The 16296-nt window shown below is 41.8% G+C and overlaps 1 protein-coding gene across 4 annotated transcripts in view; it reads right to left on the bottom strand.

The window, feature by feature from the left end:
- Positions 1 to 5340: 5340 nt before the first annotated feature.
- The window catches only part of clcn5b (chloride channel, voltage-sensitive 5b), a 29907-nt gene continuing 18951 nt past the window's right edge, over positions 5341 to 16296 (bottom strand). For all 4 annotated transcript variants that reach the window (XM_051400451.1, XM_051400450.1, XM_051400453.1 and 1 more), the window contains 6 exons: positions 15245 to 15431; positions 12561 to 12703; positions 12267 to 12416; positions 11933 to 12038; positions 11536 to 11752; positions 5341 to 6523 (listed from right to left, as the gene is read on the bottom strand). In XM_051400451.1, the coding sequence (XP_051256411.1) occupies positions 6433 to 6523; positions 11536 to 11752; positions 11933 to 12038; positions 12267 to 12416; positions 12561 to 12703; positions 15245 to 15431 (894 nt within the window). In that variant the 3' untranslated portion in view covers positions 5341 to 6432. The remainder of the gene's footprint in view (positions 6524 to 11535; positions 11753 to 11932; positions 12039 to 12266; positions 12417 to 12560; positions 12704 to 15244; positions 15432 to 16296) is intronic.

The raw sequence follows: 16296 nt of genomic DNA, 5'->3' as shown, positions 1-16296 counted from the left end.
GACAAACCCACAGAGAATAATCAGCAGTTTCCTCCCCTTTTCAGCTCTACTGAGTCTCTACTGGTGATATTATAAAGGACCCATTAAGTTCTGGAGCAGATCTGAATCAGGGGGCCGGATTCAGGAACTGTCTTTGTGAATGATGCGCTCAAACTTCACTGGAGAAAAAATAAATAAGGATGCACGATATGGATTTGTTTTCAGCCAATAAGATAACAGATAATTTCACATTTTTGTACTTTAAAAAGAAGTTTATACCCTGTAGTTTATACACATCTGAGGGTAAGAAAGGATGATTTAATATTTAATAGCTCTGATCTAAACAAATCTAAATTAACAACAACAAACCGTTCTCACTCTTCAAATGTTGATTTACTTTTTCTAGTAAAAGTTCATTAAAACACTTTGATAGAACATAAAGCCAATCAATCATAATAATTCAAAAGAAATCATTACTATGGATTATTATTAAGTTATTAGCTGTAATTTAATTACCCCGATAATTCATAATAATATATATTTTCTATTATTGGATGAAAATGTATCTGCCCTGATAGTTAATGTGCATCCCGAGGAAAAGGTTTGTCAGGAATTAGTAGTTATATTGGATGGTTGCTGGATATTCTGATTGATGATTACATTACATTAGTTGTTGAGTTCACATTAACTGAGCTTTGAATATACTGTTCATTGTTTGAGAGCAGGAAGACTCAGACTACTTGTGTTTAATCAGCGTAAACAATCAGAGTCCGATTATCTGACACAAGCTGCAGTCACGACACTGAGACAACTTCCTCGATTAACTTCCTTATCTTTAACTTTTTTCCGAAACCGAACTGATTCTTTGAGGCATGCTTTTGAGTGTGTGTGTGTGTGTGTGTGTGTGTGTGTGTGTGATTATACTGTGTTCAGGTGAGCGGCGGGCTGCGACTGAAGCTGTGGGAACCTTCACCTTATAACCTCAGGTGAGGCCGAGAGGGCAGAGACTCTTCACACTGTAGAGCAGATTGGATTACACACACACACACACACACACACACACACACACACACACACACACACACACACACACACACACACACACACACACACACACACACACACACACACACACGCTCCAATATTTCGCTCGCTCTCGGGAGAATGCACCCACGTCATCTCTTTACATGCTTTAAGATGCAAAGAGATGAGCTCACACTCACACACACACACACACACACACACAGAGACAGAAAGGTAAGGTAAGAGATTTGACACTTTTTGGGGGTGTAGGGTGACACCTTGAATTGCCCCATTACCACACTGAAATGTTTGCGCTGCTTTGTAATGTGCACCGAGACAATGTGGCAGGCCTGGGAACGGGATGACTGATACGAGAGAGAAGCAGAGAAACACAGATTAAAGACCCACGAGAAATAAAACAGTGTGAAATAAATTATATTCAAAGAAAAAGGAGGAATTAAAGACAGTGTAGAAGATGGATAATCTGTGTGTGTGTGTGTGTGTTTGTGTGTTTGTGTGTTTGAGGTGTGAGAATGCAGCAGAAGCCAACAACAAGCAGTCAGTAACTCGAGCCCCATGTGAAGTCCCAGCGACAGGAACTGAGCTCAGGAATACACTGAGTCATTACTAACAAGCTACAATGCACTCACATTCCCCCCCAAAACAAACACACACACACACACACACACACACATTCTCACACGAGTCCAGCCACACATAACATGGAAGAGTTCATGAATACACACACACACACACACACACACACACACACACACACACACACACACACACACACACACACACACACACACACACACACACACACACACACACACACACACACTTCCTCTCCATCTTCGCCGCTCTGAACTCCTTCTCACAGAGATTATGTAGACAGGAACGAGCTCTGACTCGCAGTCGGAGACGGTGAGTCAAGAATGACACCTTTAACCCAGAGGGGTCTGCAGTATGAACACACACACACACACACACACACACACACACACACACACTCAGGGGTCAGTATGTGCAGGTTATGAGACAATGAGCTCCTGGGCACAGACATATAAAAGCACACATGTAACACCACGTAAAGGGGGTACTTCCTGGTCTCGTATTGTGCCGTCAACCATATCTAAAAACAGCTCATTCTGGCCTCAACAAGCAGAACTTGCCCCAAAGTTCGTACAGTTCATCCTGAGGGGGACACGAGCGTCTGTACCAAATCTCATGGTAATCCATCCAAACCTTGCTGAGACATTTAACTTAAAGCAGCTTTAAGGAGTTTTCATTTTTTGTTAATTCTGGCGCCCCCTGTGGACAAAAGTGGTAGTGTTTCCATCTCAAGGGGAACCGAATCCGACCCGGTGGCAGTTACAACTGCACAGAAAGAGCCAGTCTTCTCCCTGATGGTCTCTTGTGTGTGGGGGATCGGTATTGAACTGTTTCATAACCAGTTAAAACCACAAAATGTGAACACTGTGGTAGTGGAAAGGTCGGGGGTCCTTGAAATGTATCTTCTGGGACCATAAATACATAAATTTCACAGTGATTCTATCCAATAGATATTTCAGACAGGAACCAAACTGGCTGCCGCGGATAAAAATAACACAAAATCACAAACCTGATCGGACTCGGATCATCTGCATTAGAGGCTATGTGGTTCAAAAGCCCTTTGACTTGCCAACAACAAACTTTAAATACTCTAAACACTGACTTCAAACTGGAGCTCCGGCTTTAGGGGTTGGCCTCCCCTGACCCCCTTAAGGGGACGACGGAGCTGCGCAGTAATCCAACCTTTTTGGCTTGTGACCCCTTAAAAACTAAATGTTTACTGCTGACCCAGACTGCATACAAAAACAGTGAATTTAGCTCCTCGTCTGACTCATTTAGGGAGGACTGTAAAAAGGGTTAAAGCTCTCAGTATTTTACTAGAAAAGAGAGAAAAACAACACTTTTTTTTTTTATTTCCAACAGATTTCTCAACAGGCGTGATAATGTAGGAGAATAAACTGGTAAAAAGCTGTAAGGTTTTACATGTTAATCTGTTAATTTGAACCTTTTCCAACTAAAAATACACTTTCCATACGTCCCACTGGCAGCTGAAGGCTTACAATCATAAATCCATCCATTATCTTTACCCACGTATCCTTTGCAGAGGTCACATAGAGCTGAAACCTAACCCAGCTAACGGTTGGACGCCACAAAACCACGATTCAACCTATCCAGTTTGTGTTCTAGCTAAGTGTGAGGTTTTTAATTAAGTAATTACTGAGTACTTGTGTTTAGAGTTATTAGATCAAATCAGAAATGATTTTATGGTAATTAGCTGAGCATTTAATCACCTGTATGTGGCTGTTATTCACTTACAAACTGAATCTAACCATCGGGGATTATCAGGGCCAATTATCTGAAACGAATCAACACGACTTCGAAAAGGATTATTTCTCTGGCGGTAACTTAACATAATAAATCACAAAATGAAGGCCGAGACTAATTCATGCAGTGGGTTTGTCTTGCAACGCATGTCAACTGAAAACAGATGTATTGATGAAGACATGACAAAACGCTGGCGCACACCGTACAACAACAGCAGTCAAATTGTATCAGTCGGGCTCGTTTCAGGGATTAAATCTTCTTGGTAGTGCGAGATCGTCCTGGTGACGCATCCGACTGCAATAACAAATCAAACAATCGATTTGATGCAACGGACAAACAAAAACAAAAAAAACGTTTTCTTTGTGAACGCCACATGATGAAGAGCACGCTCTGTCCTCTGCAGGTTTTTCCAGGACCTTTTTTTTCCCAGACATTTTCCAGGAGGTTTGTCTCGACACTTGCTCAGAAGCGGTCGTATAATTTTCCGGTAGGTCGATCGGTGGTGTCTCGGTGGTCAGCGTTTATCGGACACTCCAGCGTTAGTCCTCACCGCAGCCTATATCTTAATTTTTCCAGGACCACATAGATTATTTCCAGGATATTTGGTCATTTTAATCAATTTCCAGGTGTTTCTATGACTGGAAAACTATTATCTAGTCTGGAAAATCTGGAAATTAGAGACTGGAGGCTAGTTCTCTGGGTGGTTTATTCATTAATATCAGTTTAGCAGCACAGTGCTAACTATTCTATTCAGATGACTGACTGTTAAGTTAATGTTAACCCTGCAATAAGTGGATTTTGACCACTTGGGGGCAGCAGAAACAAGCAGCTAACAAATGATCGCCTCATGAAGTTGATATAACACAACTTGTTAGCAAACAGTTGGCTGTGTACACATCCAGTAGACACGTAGCAACATCAGCATTCACTTTAAGCTCCATTTTTTTTGTCTTTTTAGCTACTAAATGTTCACCAGCTAGTCTTGGCTAGTCGCCAAGTGCTTGTTGCCAGGACACGTTATCTTTTTGTGCCCGAACTGACCATGCTTCTCCTATAAAGGTCATCTTAAGTGTCAGGTCGGGTCCTCAAAATGTCTGCACTCGTGGAATGTGTTTACTGGCAGCACGGAGCTGAACTCCCTAGGTGCGACGGGAGTGAAAAAAAGAAAAACAGAAAATCAATTTAGTGGATAAATAAAGCGCATGGAGACGAGAAACCATAGGCCCCGAACTTTATGAGTCCCGGGGTGAAAAAAGAGCATGAGGCCCAGACTGTAAAGTGATAAAAAATAGTCTAGAATAATATTATTCTGCTCAGGAAAAGGAGGACCGGCAGGGAACTGGATGGTGATATAACGTCTGAGCTGGCAGCTGGCTGTGCCCATGAGCGATACGCCGACTACGACCTCCAGGGTTCAGGAGTTGATTAACTGAGATTGGGATTATTAGGGACCTTGTCTCCATCTGCGTCCTGAATTTTACATTTTTGGAGGGTTATTGTTCTTTTTAAATCTGGATCCAGTGTCAAATCTGAGCAGTGGTGGACTAAAAGTTAGAGAAGGTGAAAGGCAGTGCTTGCTCTTTTCCTCATTACAGCTACTGAGGGGCCCTTGAGCAAGGCCCTGAACCCCAACTCCTCCAGTGGAGCTCAGATCAGACTGCAGTGGTACTGAAGGTGGTGAAAACAAATCAAATTATTGAATTTAAAACTGTTCAAATCCCTAATTGGATGTGTTTAGGTTGTTAGCAAATGTATAAATACCATTAAGAATATTTAGACATTCAGAGAATTCTCATTTTTTCTAGTCAGATTGCTTATTTTCTATTTATCTAATTAATAAAAGAAAAACAAGAGATTTGTTAGAATGAGAGCTTCATAAAATCATGTATTTTTTACGTTAAATCCACAGGATGAGGATCCGAAACAAACAAAAAAAAACAAAACAACAGACACAAAACATTTTTACGTCAGTGAAATAATTTAGTGGGACAAACAATTTAACATTTACATAAATTAATTCATGTGTCATGATTCTCTCTCTTCTTGTATTTTTAGCCCTTCCACGGCAGCCCAGAAACCCTTCCATAAGGCCTGACATGGTTGTTTTTGCAGCATTGTCATTATGCGTGTATGATTTTAACTTTGTAACTGTTCATGATGCCAATCGGAGCGGGTCGGCGCTGCATAGTTCCCAGGCTGGAGTCTCACGCCGTGTTACAAATCTCTCTTGATATAGAGTCTATAAGACAAAAAGACATTTCAGGAGAGTTCCCAGGCTGTCATGAAGTCTTTATGGAGTGTAAGTGTGTGTATTAGATCCTCTTCTCACACTCCTGTATACGTCGCACCCGAGGCTACAGGAAACCTCGCAGGAGGAGGGAGGGAAGAGGAGGGTGGAGCATCCATCAGCCAGGGCTCAGAGTGCTCTGCCCGGGCTCGCTGTGACGGCCGGAGGGCAGGCACGGAGCTCCCCAAACCCTCTTTATCTTCCCCTGATGTCATTATTTCTCTTCCTCGCCTCTTGTCAGTATCCGTAACAGAGGATTATCTGTTCCCAACCTCCTTTCTTAAAGTGTTTATTTTTCTCTTTAGGTGTAGCAGAGAAGCGAGACGGCCAATGGAGGGTGATATTTTCTCACTTTTTTTTTTCTTTCAAAATAAAAGGAGAATGAAAAAAAGCCAAAAGGAGCAGATGTGAAATATTCCACTGACTTATTTCTCATGTGTATCTGTCCTACGTCCTTCTGGGTTAAATATGAAATTGCAGTGTCAGTTAAGGATGAGTCATTGTTTCTGAGAGCTATTTTTTTTCTCTCATTGGCCAAAAACGCCTCCATCCTACAAAAAAAACCCCCAAAAAAACAAAACTTCCATTGTTCTCTGTCGCCTGTGCAAATGGAGCTCAACTTACTTGGCTTTCCCTGAACAGCCGTTTTAAAAAGTTGAAAAGGGTTAAAAGGTGCATTTTTGGAGAGTGCGAGCTGGTGTCTTCTCCTCCCCTGGTCTACAGAGGAGCGATGGAAGGATGACGAAGAGGAAGGATGGAGGAGTTCAGTTGAAGAGGATGGAGTCGGGGTCTCTGTTGGCTATCTGCGCCATGTGTTTCAGTATGTCCTTCTTAGTGATTATTCCCAGCAGCCTCCTGATGACACACAGAGAGAGAAAGAGAGAGAAAAGGGAACAAAAAGGAGATTACTTCATATCATACTTTGTCTGCTTCGTCATGGAAAGTGAAGAGAAGTGACAGAAAGCAGAGGGTGGAGGGTTTGGCCTCCTGTCTTGAGATTGCCGCTACGTTCAGTTTTATTACAGACCCAGAGGGAATCTGGCTCGCAGCAGGAGATCAGAGGAACACGAAAAAAAACATACAGAGTAAACAGAGCGAAGGAGGCCAAGGACCACAGCAAAGCCGATTACAACAGACACTTCTAAATATGTTTGTTAGTCTGGACAGTTAGGTTACACCAAAAAAAAACAAAAAAACAAGTGACATTATTCAATAAAAGTCAAATCCAGCTCCTCCAGGGTTCGTGTGTGTGTGTGTGTGTGTGTATAGAGAGAGAAACAGGAGCTGACAACTGGTATCTGATGTGCAGTGATTAATTGCGCAACACTCCCCAGAACATTTCATTCCCCTTCAAAACAAAAGACAAAAGCAGGCAGCTTGTGGTTCAACGGGGTCGGAGCCAGAGGGAAATCAGTTTGTAGGCAGATGACAAATTCAAAGATATTCAGAGAAAGACATCAAAAGAAATGTTTCATATTTGGACACAAACGATGTGAACTGAAGGAACGGGCGGCATGAAAATGAGACTGTGACTTTAGAGGGATGAAATTAAAACATTGTTTACAAAATGTTGAATTTATAAGCAATAAAATGCTCAGTTCAGTTTTTACTACTGCAGCTTTACTTAGTCTGCTACGACCATTAGCTTAGTAGTTACTTGTGGATGCTGTTCAGAAAAACTTACTCAAGTGTTCCCACTCTTTGTAAGAAATCCTTTTCCAGAAGTTTTTCTTGACAATTCAGGACAGCACCTGCTCACAAACAGTCGTATAATTTACCGGTAGACCTCGTATTGACTTCCTTTTTCTTAAATGAAAGCAAAAAATGTTGCTCTGCTTCACAATCTGGTCATCCTGCCTCCTACTGACATTTCAGGACTACATTGATTATTTCCAGAATATATTTGGTCTAAATTTCCAGATTTTCCAGGATGTATGTGAACCCTGTACATCCTTGCTGCATCCTAGCTGAGTACATCTCATTCTTAAAAGGTAAACACCCCAAAAGTTCTTATTTAAAGTTGATTACTACACACTAATTATTATGAATATTATATTTCAGTTTCTGCCAATAAATAAATGTTACGCACTGGACCTTTAAAAGGATTAGATGTTACTTTATTATCATAAACACAGCCACTGTGATTTATTTTGAGTCAACAAACACCATCCTGCTGCTGTAAATACTCACTAGCTACTGACTATCCCTCTAAAAAGAGAAGTGAATCCTCTTTCTACGAAAAGACAGAAAAATATATATCCATGAACCACTTTTTTAAGATTTCTTCAGTAGGAACCAATGGGCGTTGGGCTGAGAGCCACAGAGAGAGTCAGGATGTGAGGAAGTGTTGAGAGATGAACTAGCACATTGTTGGTTTTGGTCTTCTCACAGGATATGTTGACAGTAATAAAAATATTGAATATCACCAGCTTTATCCTTTACTGAAAAACAAAATAATAAAAAAAACAAGCAGCTGTTAAATATTTCTACAAAAATGGACGGCGCCGCCCAGAAGTCCCCTCGGAATCGTCTGTTGCCGAGTAAATATCACACGACAAAACACATTATCTGACGGGACTGATTCATTCATACATTTGAGCCAGCGAATGTGACTTTGACGGGTGTGAACGGGATAACAAATATACAGAGTGAAAACATGAAACCACGAAAAAATAACCACACTCTTCAGACATTTTCAAGGCTAAAGGGGGATGTTTTTGTGGTCTCTGTCATAATAATCATGTGTCCTCTTTCTGAGTAAAGCTCTTACAAGGGAGCCTGTTTTGCAAAATAAAGTGGAGCTACATTTAAAGCAGGCAGAAGCTCGGTGAGATACGACTCCTGCCAATGAAGCAGCCTTGAACTAAAGATAGCCTGGGAAAATACCCTCTCTGCCAGTCAGAAATGAACAGTTTCCATCTAAGAGATGATACGCTGCACTTTACGCCGCCTCAAGGTCTTTCAAACTTATCTTCACTCCCCAGACAATGAGTGATTTGCAGGCTCTACAAACACAGATCCTGCCTGATCAAGCAGAGCAGACGACTTTCTTCTCCCTCCTTCTCGCCTGGAGCCCAAAACCTTCCCTCCGCTGCCCCCCCTTTCATGTGCCCCCCTCTTGTCCCCTAAGGAGCATGCGCTTCCACACAAAAAATGTTCCATTCTTCATGTCACACGTGGATCCACTCTGGTATAAACCCCATCCCTTCTATTATTGGCCAAACAAGCAGCCCATCTGAAGCAAATATGTGCGAGTCCTGCCGGAGCCATTGTGCCTGTCAACAGCCGTGTGCGATGTCAAACGTGTCCGCGGACGAGGCAGCGAGTGAATCTTAAATGGCTCATTCATAATAAGATGTTCTGGTGGGGAGCGGCGGCTAAATGCCCGAGAAGTAAACATGTCGAGTCGAGCTCAAGGACGCTCGTGAGGCTTTTGTTGACAGCGGCTTTTAGTTCTTTTTTTCTTTTTTGGTTTGAATTACAGTCGAACCAGCGAGTCCACATAATTTCTGTCAGTCGGAGAAATATTAAAGGGCCCGCCACTGATTGAACACATTAAGATTAGTTTGCAGGTTACAGGGAGCTCTACACTGTATTTTATATAATATATATAATAAATAATAATATCATAATGATGTTGTCAGGGGTTACCTGGGGCTTGGATGCTACAACTTGATTTTCTAAGCATTTATTTGATGTTGCACTGTAGAAATGCACTTTTAGAAGGCAGGAAGAGAAATGATATGGAATGAAAGATGGTACAGAGTTGCATTATGGGGAGTGTAGGCTCCAGTGTTAAACCTCGATGCCCAGAAGCAGAAGAAAGGCAAAGAAGGGAACTTTATTGTAGGTGAATAAAATGTGTCTTTGACGCGGCTCAGTGGGAAATAAAAATACAGTAACGTAGTGGAGAAAAAATAAAATTAGGGCTTTTGATCTAGAAACCATCCCAGCCTCTTGATTTAATCTGAGTAAAAACTGTGAACTAGTGGGTATGATCTGTGTGATTACTGTGATTGAAGTTGCTAAAGTTGCTTTATTTTTTGTGTTGTGCAGCTGAACAACAGCCCAAACTATCTCTTCCCTCCTTTATCAGTTTCCCAACGGCTGCTTTAGTCTATGACCAGAGAGAGACCGAGAGAATCCACGAGTTAGTCTGAGATATGTGTGCAAGCTACTAAAAGCCAGAGTTGGTTTCTGTACACTTACATTCATATTACATATACAGATATTGTATAAATATATACAATCCCACTCCCAAGAGCTGTGTATTTGAACATGTCAGATCCCCATCTAAACAACTGAGGTATGAGTGTGTGTGTGTGTGTGTGTGTGTGTGTGTGTGTGTGTGTGTGTGTGTGTGTGTGTGTGTGTAAACATGCTAGACGACGAGGAAATGAAGTGGAAAAATGAATGAAACACTGATTAAGTTAATTCTCACTGGGAGTATCTTATGTTCTGGTCTGTCTGAGTGTAATTCTAGATAACAGTGCCAATGTGTGTGAAATGTTTGCCCTGGTGGAGCTGGAAGAGGTTTTGTAGGGCGAGACGACGGCACACAAAGTGAAAAAGAAAAGTTATGGTGGATGTCTGGATGAAGTTAAACCCCCATTTTTTTAAAAAATAACTCACTAAACACAGCAGCTTCAGTCTTAGTTTGTATCAAAGTAGAAAGCTTTATATCGCGGCTGTGCTTACTCATCTATCAGATGCATTTAAACCAACATACTGCAGTTAACCTTTGTAGAAATGCCTGAAATTTGCAGGTTCTAACCACTAAAATGTGAATATTTCCTGTCTTGTATCATTATAAACTGGAGTTTTTAGAGTTTGGACTAAACAAGACATCTGAAAACATCACCTTCGCTCTAGGAAACATTTTATAGACACAGCGATCGACTGATTAATCGATAAAAGTATTCCATCCGTCTATATAGCCACGTGTGCCAGTGAGCCCCTAAAGCACACTTAAAAGAAGTTGCTTTAGGACATCCTGACAAGAGAACCTCTCGCCGCTGTTTTACCATTTCTCTAACTTCTTTTCTCCTTTAAATAGAAGCTCCCAGGGAGGCCGGGGCTTAGCAGAGAAAGAAAAAAAAATACATCAAAATGCAGAACACACACTCGTCCTCTGCTCAGTTTCCCAAACAGTCCATAAATCACGTCTTGATCACAGACTTGACTTTAAAACTGGGTGGATTTAACTCTGGAGATAAAATTATACGAGCTACGTGAAACACAGTAATCGCATGAAACTGGAGCACTGCTCTTTCTCCTCGTAGGCCAGATGCCAAATACCGTGCAAGTTTTCTCTGCTGCCGTATCTGTGATAAAAAGACGTTCGTATGAAAGCCCAGCGGCCGTTATATAGACAGATAGATGAACCCGGCTAGATACAACGTTTTGAAAGGGGCTCTGCAAACGTCCACGGTAAAGTTTATGGTAATGAGGTCAGTGGCAGTGAAGTGGATTTGGGTAAATACACCTGAAAGGTTTTCTGGACTATCTCTCTCCTCTCCCTCCATTAACCGACTATGACTTCCTCCCTAACTCCTGTGTCTCCTTGCTTTTCCTTTAATGTATGACCTGACAGCAGAATGACCCCGGGGGCTCTCCTATACATTCATCGGTCACTCCTTCCGTCTTTCCACAAGCACAATTCCTGAAGATATCTCACTTTAATGTCTGCAGGCGTGGGGGTGTGGTCAGTTTATGTCTTCGTCAGTCTTTCCTCCCATCTATCAGTCCCCTTCTTCCTTTCTTTTCCTTGTCTTTAAATGCTACGCAACAGTAAAATGCTGATTTTCTAACCTGACAAAAATACATTTTAGTAATTCCTCTTTAAAGAAAATCACGTCTGTCCTCACCCGTTATGTGTAACCAGACACTGGCGTAGCCCCAGTTTCCTGAATATATCCACAGTGATGTCCATAGGCGTGTGGTCGGTGACCGTGAAGGGGCTCAGGTCCATGATCCCTCTGAGGCGGAGGGGTGGCGGAGCTTCAGGAGCCTGAGCTGGAGCATGCTCAGTAAAGACCACCTGGGAAGCGCTGACGATGCCCTCCTGGCGCTTTCGGGCGTTGTCTGAAGGGAGTTGGGGATTAACGTTAAAGTGAGAAACACAAATAAGGATGTCTAACATTGGAAGGATTTTCAAAATAAAAAGGCGTCATACACAACATTAGCCTTCAGCTGATGGTCTTATGAACACACACACACACACACACACACACACACACACACACACACACACACGGTTCTGACCTATTGATATGAGCAGGTCTCTTCTGAGTACAAATCCCACAAGCCTCTGGGACTCCTGAGAGACGACCACAGGGAAGCCACTGTAGTGGGTGCTTTCCACCAAGGTCTGGGGGACAAATAAAACAGTCTGTTATAAAGTAAAACATCTACAGATCCACATGAATTCTTTAGATTTTTTATTTAATTTCTACAGTTTTAGAATCTGTGTCCATTTTTACATGTTTTGCTTTTATATAACCACATGTGCTTTCCATATCAATGTGTCCTTTTATTATTTTTCTGCTCTGCATTCCAGTGTGTTATGATCTACTCGATGTACGTCATGTGTCCATACCTCGACCTCTCCTACAGTCATCCCCTCCTGTGTGAGCACAGCCAGTGCCGGGTCCGACCTCCTGGGCCTCATCACGTCCACAGCCAGGCTGCTGTGCTCAAACTCCTCTTTAGGCTCCAGGAACGGGTATCCATTAAGCCTTATGTGAGCCTGCAGAACCATTGAAACAAACCTCTTTAAAAAGAAATCAACTTGCAGCGTGCAAACAGAAACAAGGAATCTGTGTTGCAACATCAGCGCTTCATACGGCGAAGAGTTGAGGAATACCACATCACACATAAACGGACACCTCACCTCGTAGATTCCCTCTCTTCCAAAAGCATCTGCCACCCATTTGCTGGTCATGGTTGCAGCCATGAGGGGGACAATATACTCCAGACCGCCAGTCAGCTCAAACATGATGACTACCAGCGACACCGTCATACGTGTCACTCCACCTGGAGGGAGACAGCAGAAGGTGACACGTTAAATGTTAAATGATTAGTTGTCTGATTCATTTGAACTTTAATACAGTGTATTATAAAGGCTGTGTTTGAACACACGCAGAGGGTAAATACTACAGTTATGTCACCCTGCTACCATTTAGAGAAAGAGTAGTTTGTCTGGATAAACAAGAAAGCAGCAAAAACATTTACTGCCACACAAATGGATTTTGACATTTCTTTATCTGAAAGTTTGGGCTCTTTATTTTCCCCTCATTGTTTTGTGGAAATGTTGTCACTTATAGGTCAGTGGTTCCACTCTGAATCCAATCATATAATCATCTTGATGGGTGCTGCCAGAAACCAAGGCTACACTTTTAACTTGATGCCACAGTTTCATCTTCTGTGGCTTCCTTCCTCTAAACAACTAGCTTAAGTCAACTGGACATGAAAGGGTTTCACTGTGAGTGTTGTACATCCACTTTAAAAGGGGGATAAAAAAAACAAGTTCTCTTTTGTTAGTTGCTCTGAACTTCAAAAATGTTAAAATGGAGATGATTATATGCTCTCAAAATTGTTCCCTGATGCCAATTGTTCTATAGTTTAAAGTCCATTCACATGTGTTTTTCAGCCAGAGAATGAAGATTACTGAGTAGAGATATTGTCCAATATCCTCAAACGGAGTTATTTTACAATCAATCTTTTTAATGCAAAACCGTGAAAGCCAAAGAAGCTAACAATGTAAATTACAGTCCATCAAAATCTTTTCAATTTATCTCGACCAAGGCCAAAGACTCACATGCTCCAGACGCTTGTGTTATTCAGTTTCCAGGGCTACCTGTTTAAGCCTACGGGCTGGTAGAGAAACAAACTCACCAGACGCAGCTAAAGTTTACCAGTTTCTGACTTGTGACTGGTGCTGTTTTCTCAGCCTGATGAGGGTCCAGAGAAGATTCAGATAAGAGGAATTTGCTTTGGTGAGCACACATAAAAACTTCAGAAGATAAGATAAGATGTTCCCTTATTGATCCATGTGGGAGAAATTAAAAACTACAACGCAAATACACTGAGTGGTAAAGACACATACCGATAAATAAAACCTGAATACATAAAAAGAATAATAAACAGATCCTGAGTAATGGTGTACATACCATAACAGTGACTTGAGGACAGGAGTAATAACAGGACATTTATAATTTAGGCCTTTGGGTAACTGCTGTTGCACTTGGACATCATTTTGTGGGAGAGAGACATGTTACAGCGCACAAAAAGAGAAGTAGATTTTTGGCTACTCTTCGTTGGAAGTGATTCTTGGCCACTTGCATTAAATATTACTTTAACAAGGACTATAAAGTACAGAACGTACTAAAATTATACAAAAGCAACACAAATATATTAGTAACATATTTCAGAAACCTTACTCTCAGAATCGTTTGTCCCAGATCTACGAGACAGAAGAATCTGCCCTGTTACCCTGAACGCTCAGAGTAGATGAAACCCTCTCCTCATGGTAAGAATTTAGTAACCATCTGTTTTTATACAAAACATTTCCTGAGTGTGACGAAGCACACCAGCTATCTGTTTACTGCACTTGGTTCACTCAGGCTTTGATGGAGCAACTTGAAGTTTAAAAAGGAGGTAAAAGCTTAATTCTCGTCGTCCATTGAGGCATAATAAACAGCTACAGCGAATACGGGAAAAACCCTGCTTGGGTCGGCATGTTGTAGTGCTTAATGTAACCACAGCCTTTATAATAATGTACATTTGTTTCCTAAGTGTGATTTAAATAACTGGTGGGAGAAATCCTCACAGTCACGAGAGGCCTATCAAAGACTCAACTGATTAATGAAATTAATTACATTTAATAATAAATAATAGTCTGAATTAGTGTTTGCACTGCAAATGACCACCTTTATAAAAAGGCATTTCTGTCTATACTCGAGTCCTTTTTTTTTTAAAACAAGTGAAAAGTATAAGGAAAACTTGATTATAAAATGCTTCAAGATGTAATTATTTTCATATTTTTTAAAAGAAATAAGACATTAGGGACTCAAAACCACTGTGAAATCTCCCTCTGTCTATCCATTTTGCACCACTTATCTGGGGTCTGGGTTTCAGTTGTAGCAAACAGAGTGAAGTAGTCCAGACGTCCGTCTCCCCAACCACATCCAGCTGCTCTATGGGCATCCCGAGACATTCCCAAGTTAGCCTGAACATGTAATCTTAATCCTTCTGGCGAGTTACCAGTTGTACGTGCTCAGAATACCACTATAGGAGAGGCACGCACTAAACATCCTGATCCAGGATGCTTCTGGGCATCTGAGCTCCTCACCAGACACTTTGTCTGTTTGGGTGTGTGATATTATTTATATTTCCGTCACTAAATCAAAGCTTCACCTCCAGACTCGGCTCTGTCCGCACCTCGTCGGAGGTCATTTACAACACAGATCAGCCTGTTGCTCTCATGCTCCATTTTACCCTCACTCAGGATCAAGATTACGTCTTTCAAACAAATCAAGAGCCAACCCAAAGTGCTTAATGCTGCACACCTCTCACCTAAACATGCGGCGGCTCCGACCATAGCGTAAAGCCCCGGAGTGATGCAGTCTGCTCCTGGCGAGCACCACCCTTTGAAGATTAACCAGTCGTGGTTGTAGTAGGCCAGCTGCTCCATGCCGACACCCAGCAGCCTGCCGGCTATGGCTCCGACTGCCATGCTGGGGATGAAGAGACCAGAGGGAACCTGGGTGGACAAATGGAGATGTATTAGCCAATGGAGTATTAGCCAGTGCTGCTCAGCAAAGTCATTTATATTTGTGAAACTATACATTATTCTCTCGACTGTTAATAACAGCTGGGGTGCGTAACGTGGCTGGTGTAGGTGAAGAGAGTTAGCAGCCGTAGCTAGTTCAACAATCTGGAGATTTGACTGCAGTACATTACATCGAGCGTACAACAGCAGGTCTCTACAGCTCTACATTCACTAATCATACATGAGCAGCAGAACATAGACAGTAAACCTGCACCAACTCGTTACTGAGGAGATTTCTCTGTTCTGGATGGCGGTCGGCGTAGCAGCAGCGTGTGTACATCACAACAAAACAAGGAGGCACAACCTAGTGACGCTATCTGGTATTGCAGTTATACACCTATTAGACTTTACAGGTGCAGGTAAGTTGAAGAGATTTATTGATTCTCACAAGCTGTAAAACACAAAGTGCTGAAGATTTAAAGGCATTGGTGTAAAACTGATTCACTTAAGACGTCTTTGGGTTATAGGAGGAGAAGTTATAGCTATTGATCACTGCTGCTATATGTCTGACTGTACAGATGAGGCAGAGAAAAGTGTGATATTTATGTCTATTTTCCGGCAAAGGAACAATCTTTCTTCATAAACATGTAAACCCCACAGCCATTACTTTTTCTTTTTAACCAGTAACTTGATCCTCCGGTGAGTCATACTGCTGTGACTCAGCACATAAACCAATGCATAAAGGCTCCAGAGGTTCAATTACACTTCATCCAAAACTGCAAAATGGGCCAGATGAGCAATTTCAGTCAACCAAACCATGACGCTGGTTCAAAATCTGGTTCCAGACATATTAGAG

This window comes from Dicentrarchus labrax, unplaced genomic scaffold (assembly GCF_905237075.1).
Source record: "Dicentrarchus labrax unplaced genomic scaffold, dlabrax2021, whole genome shotgun sequence".
Lineage (NCBI taxonomy): Eukaryota > Metazoa > Chordata > Actinopteri > Moronidae > Dicentrarchus > Dicentrarchus labrax.
Note: the sequence above shows the minus strand (reverse complement) of the source record. Positions and strands in the feature narration are given on the sequence as shown.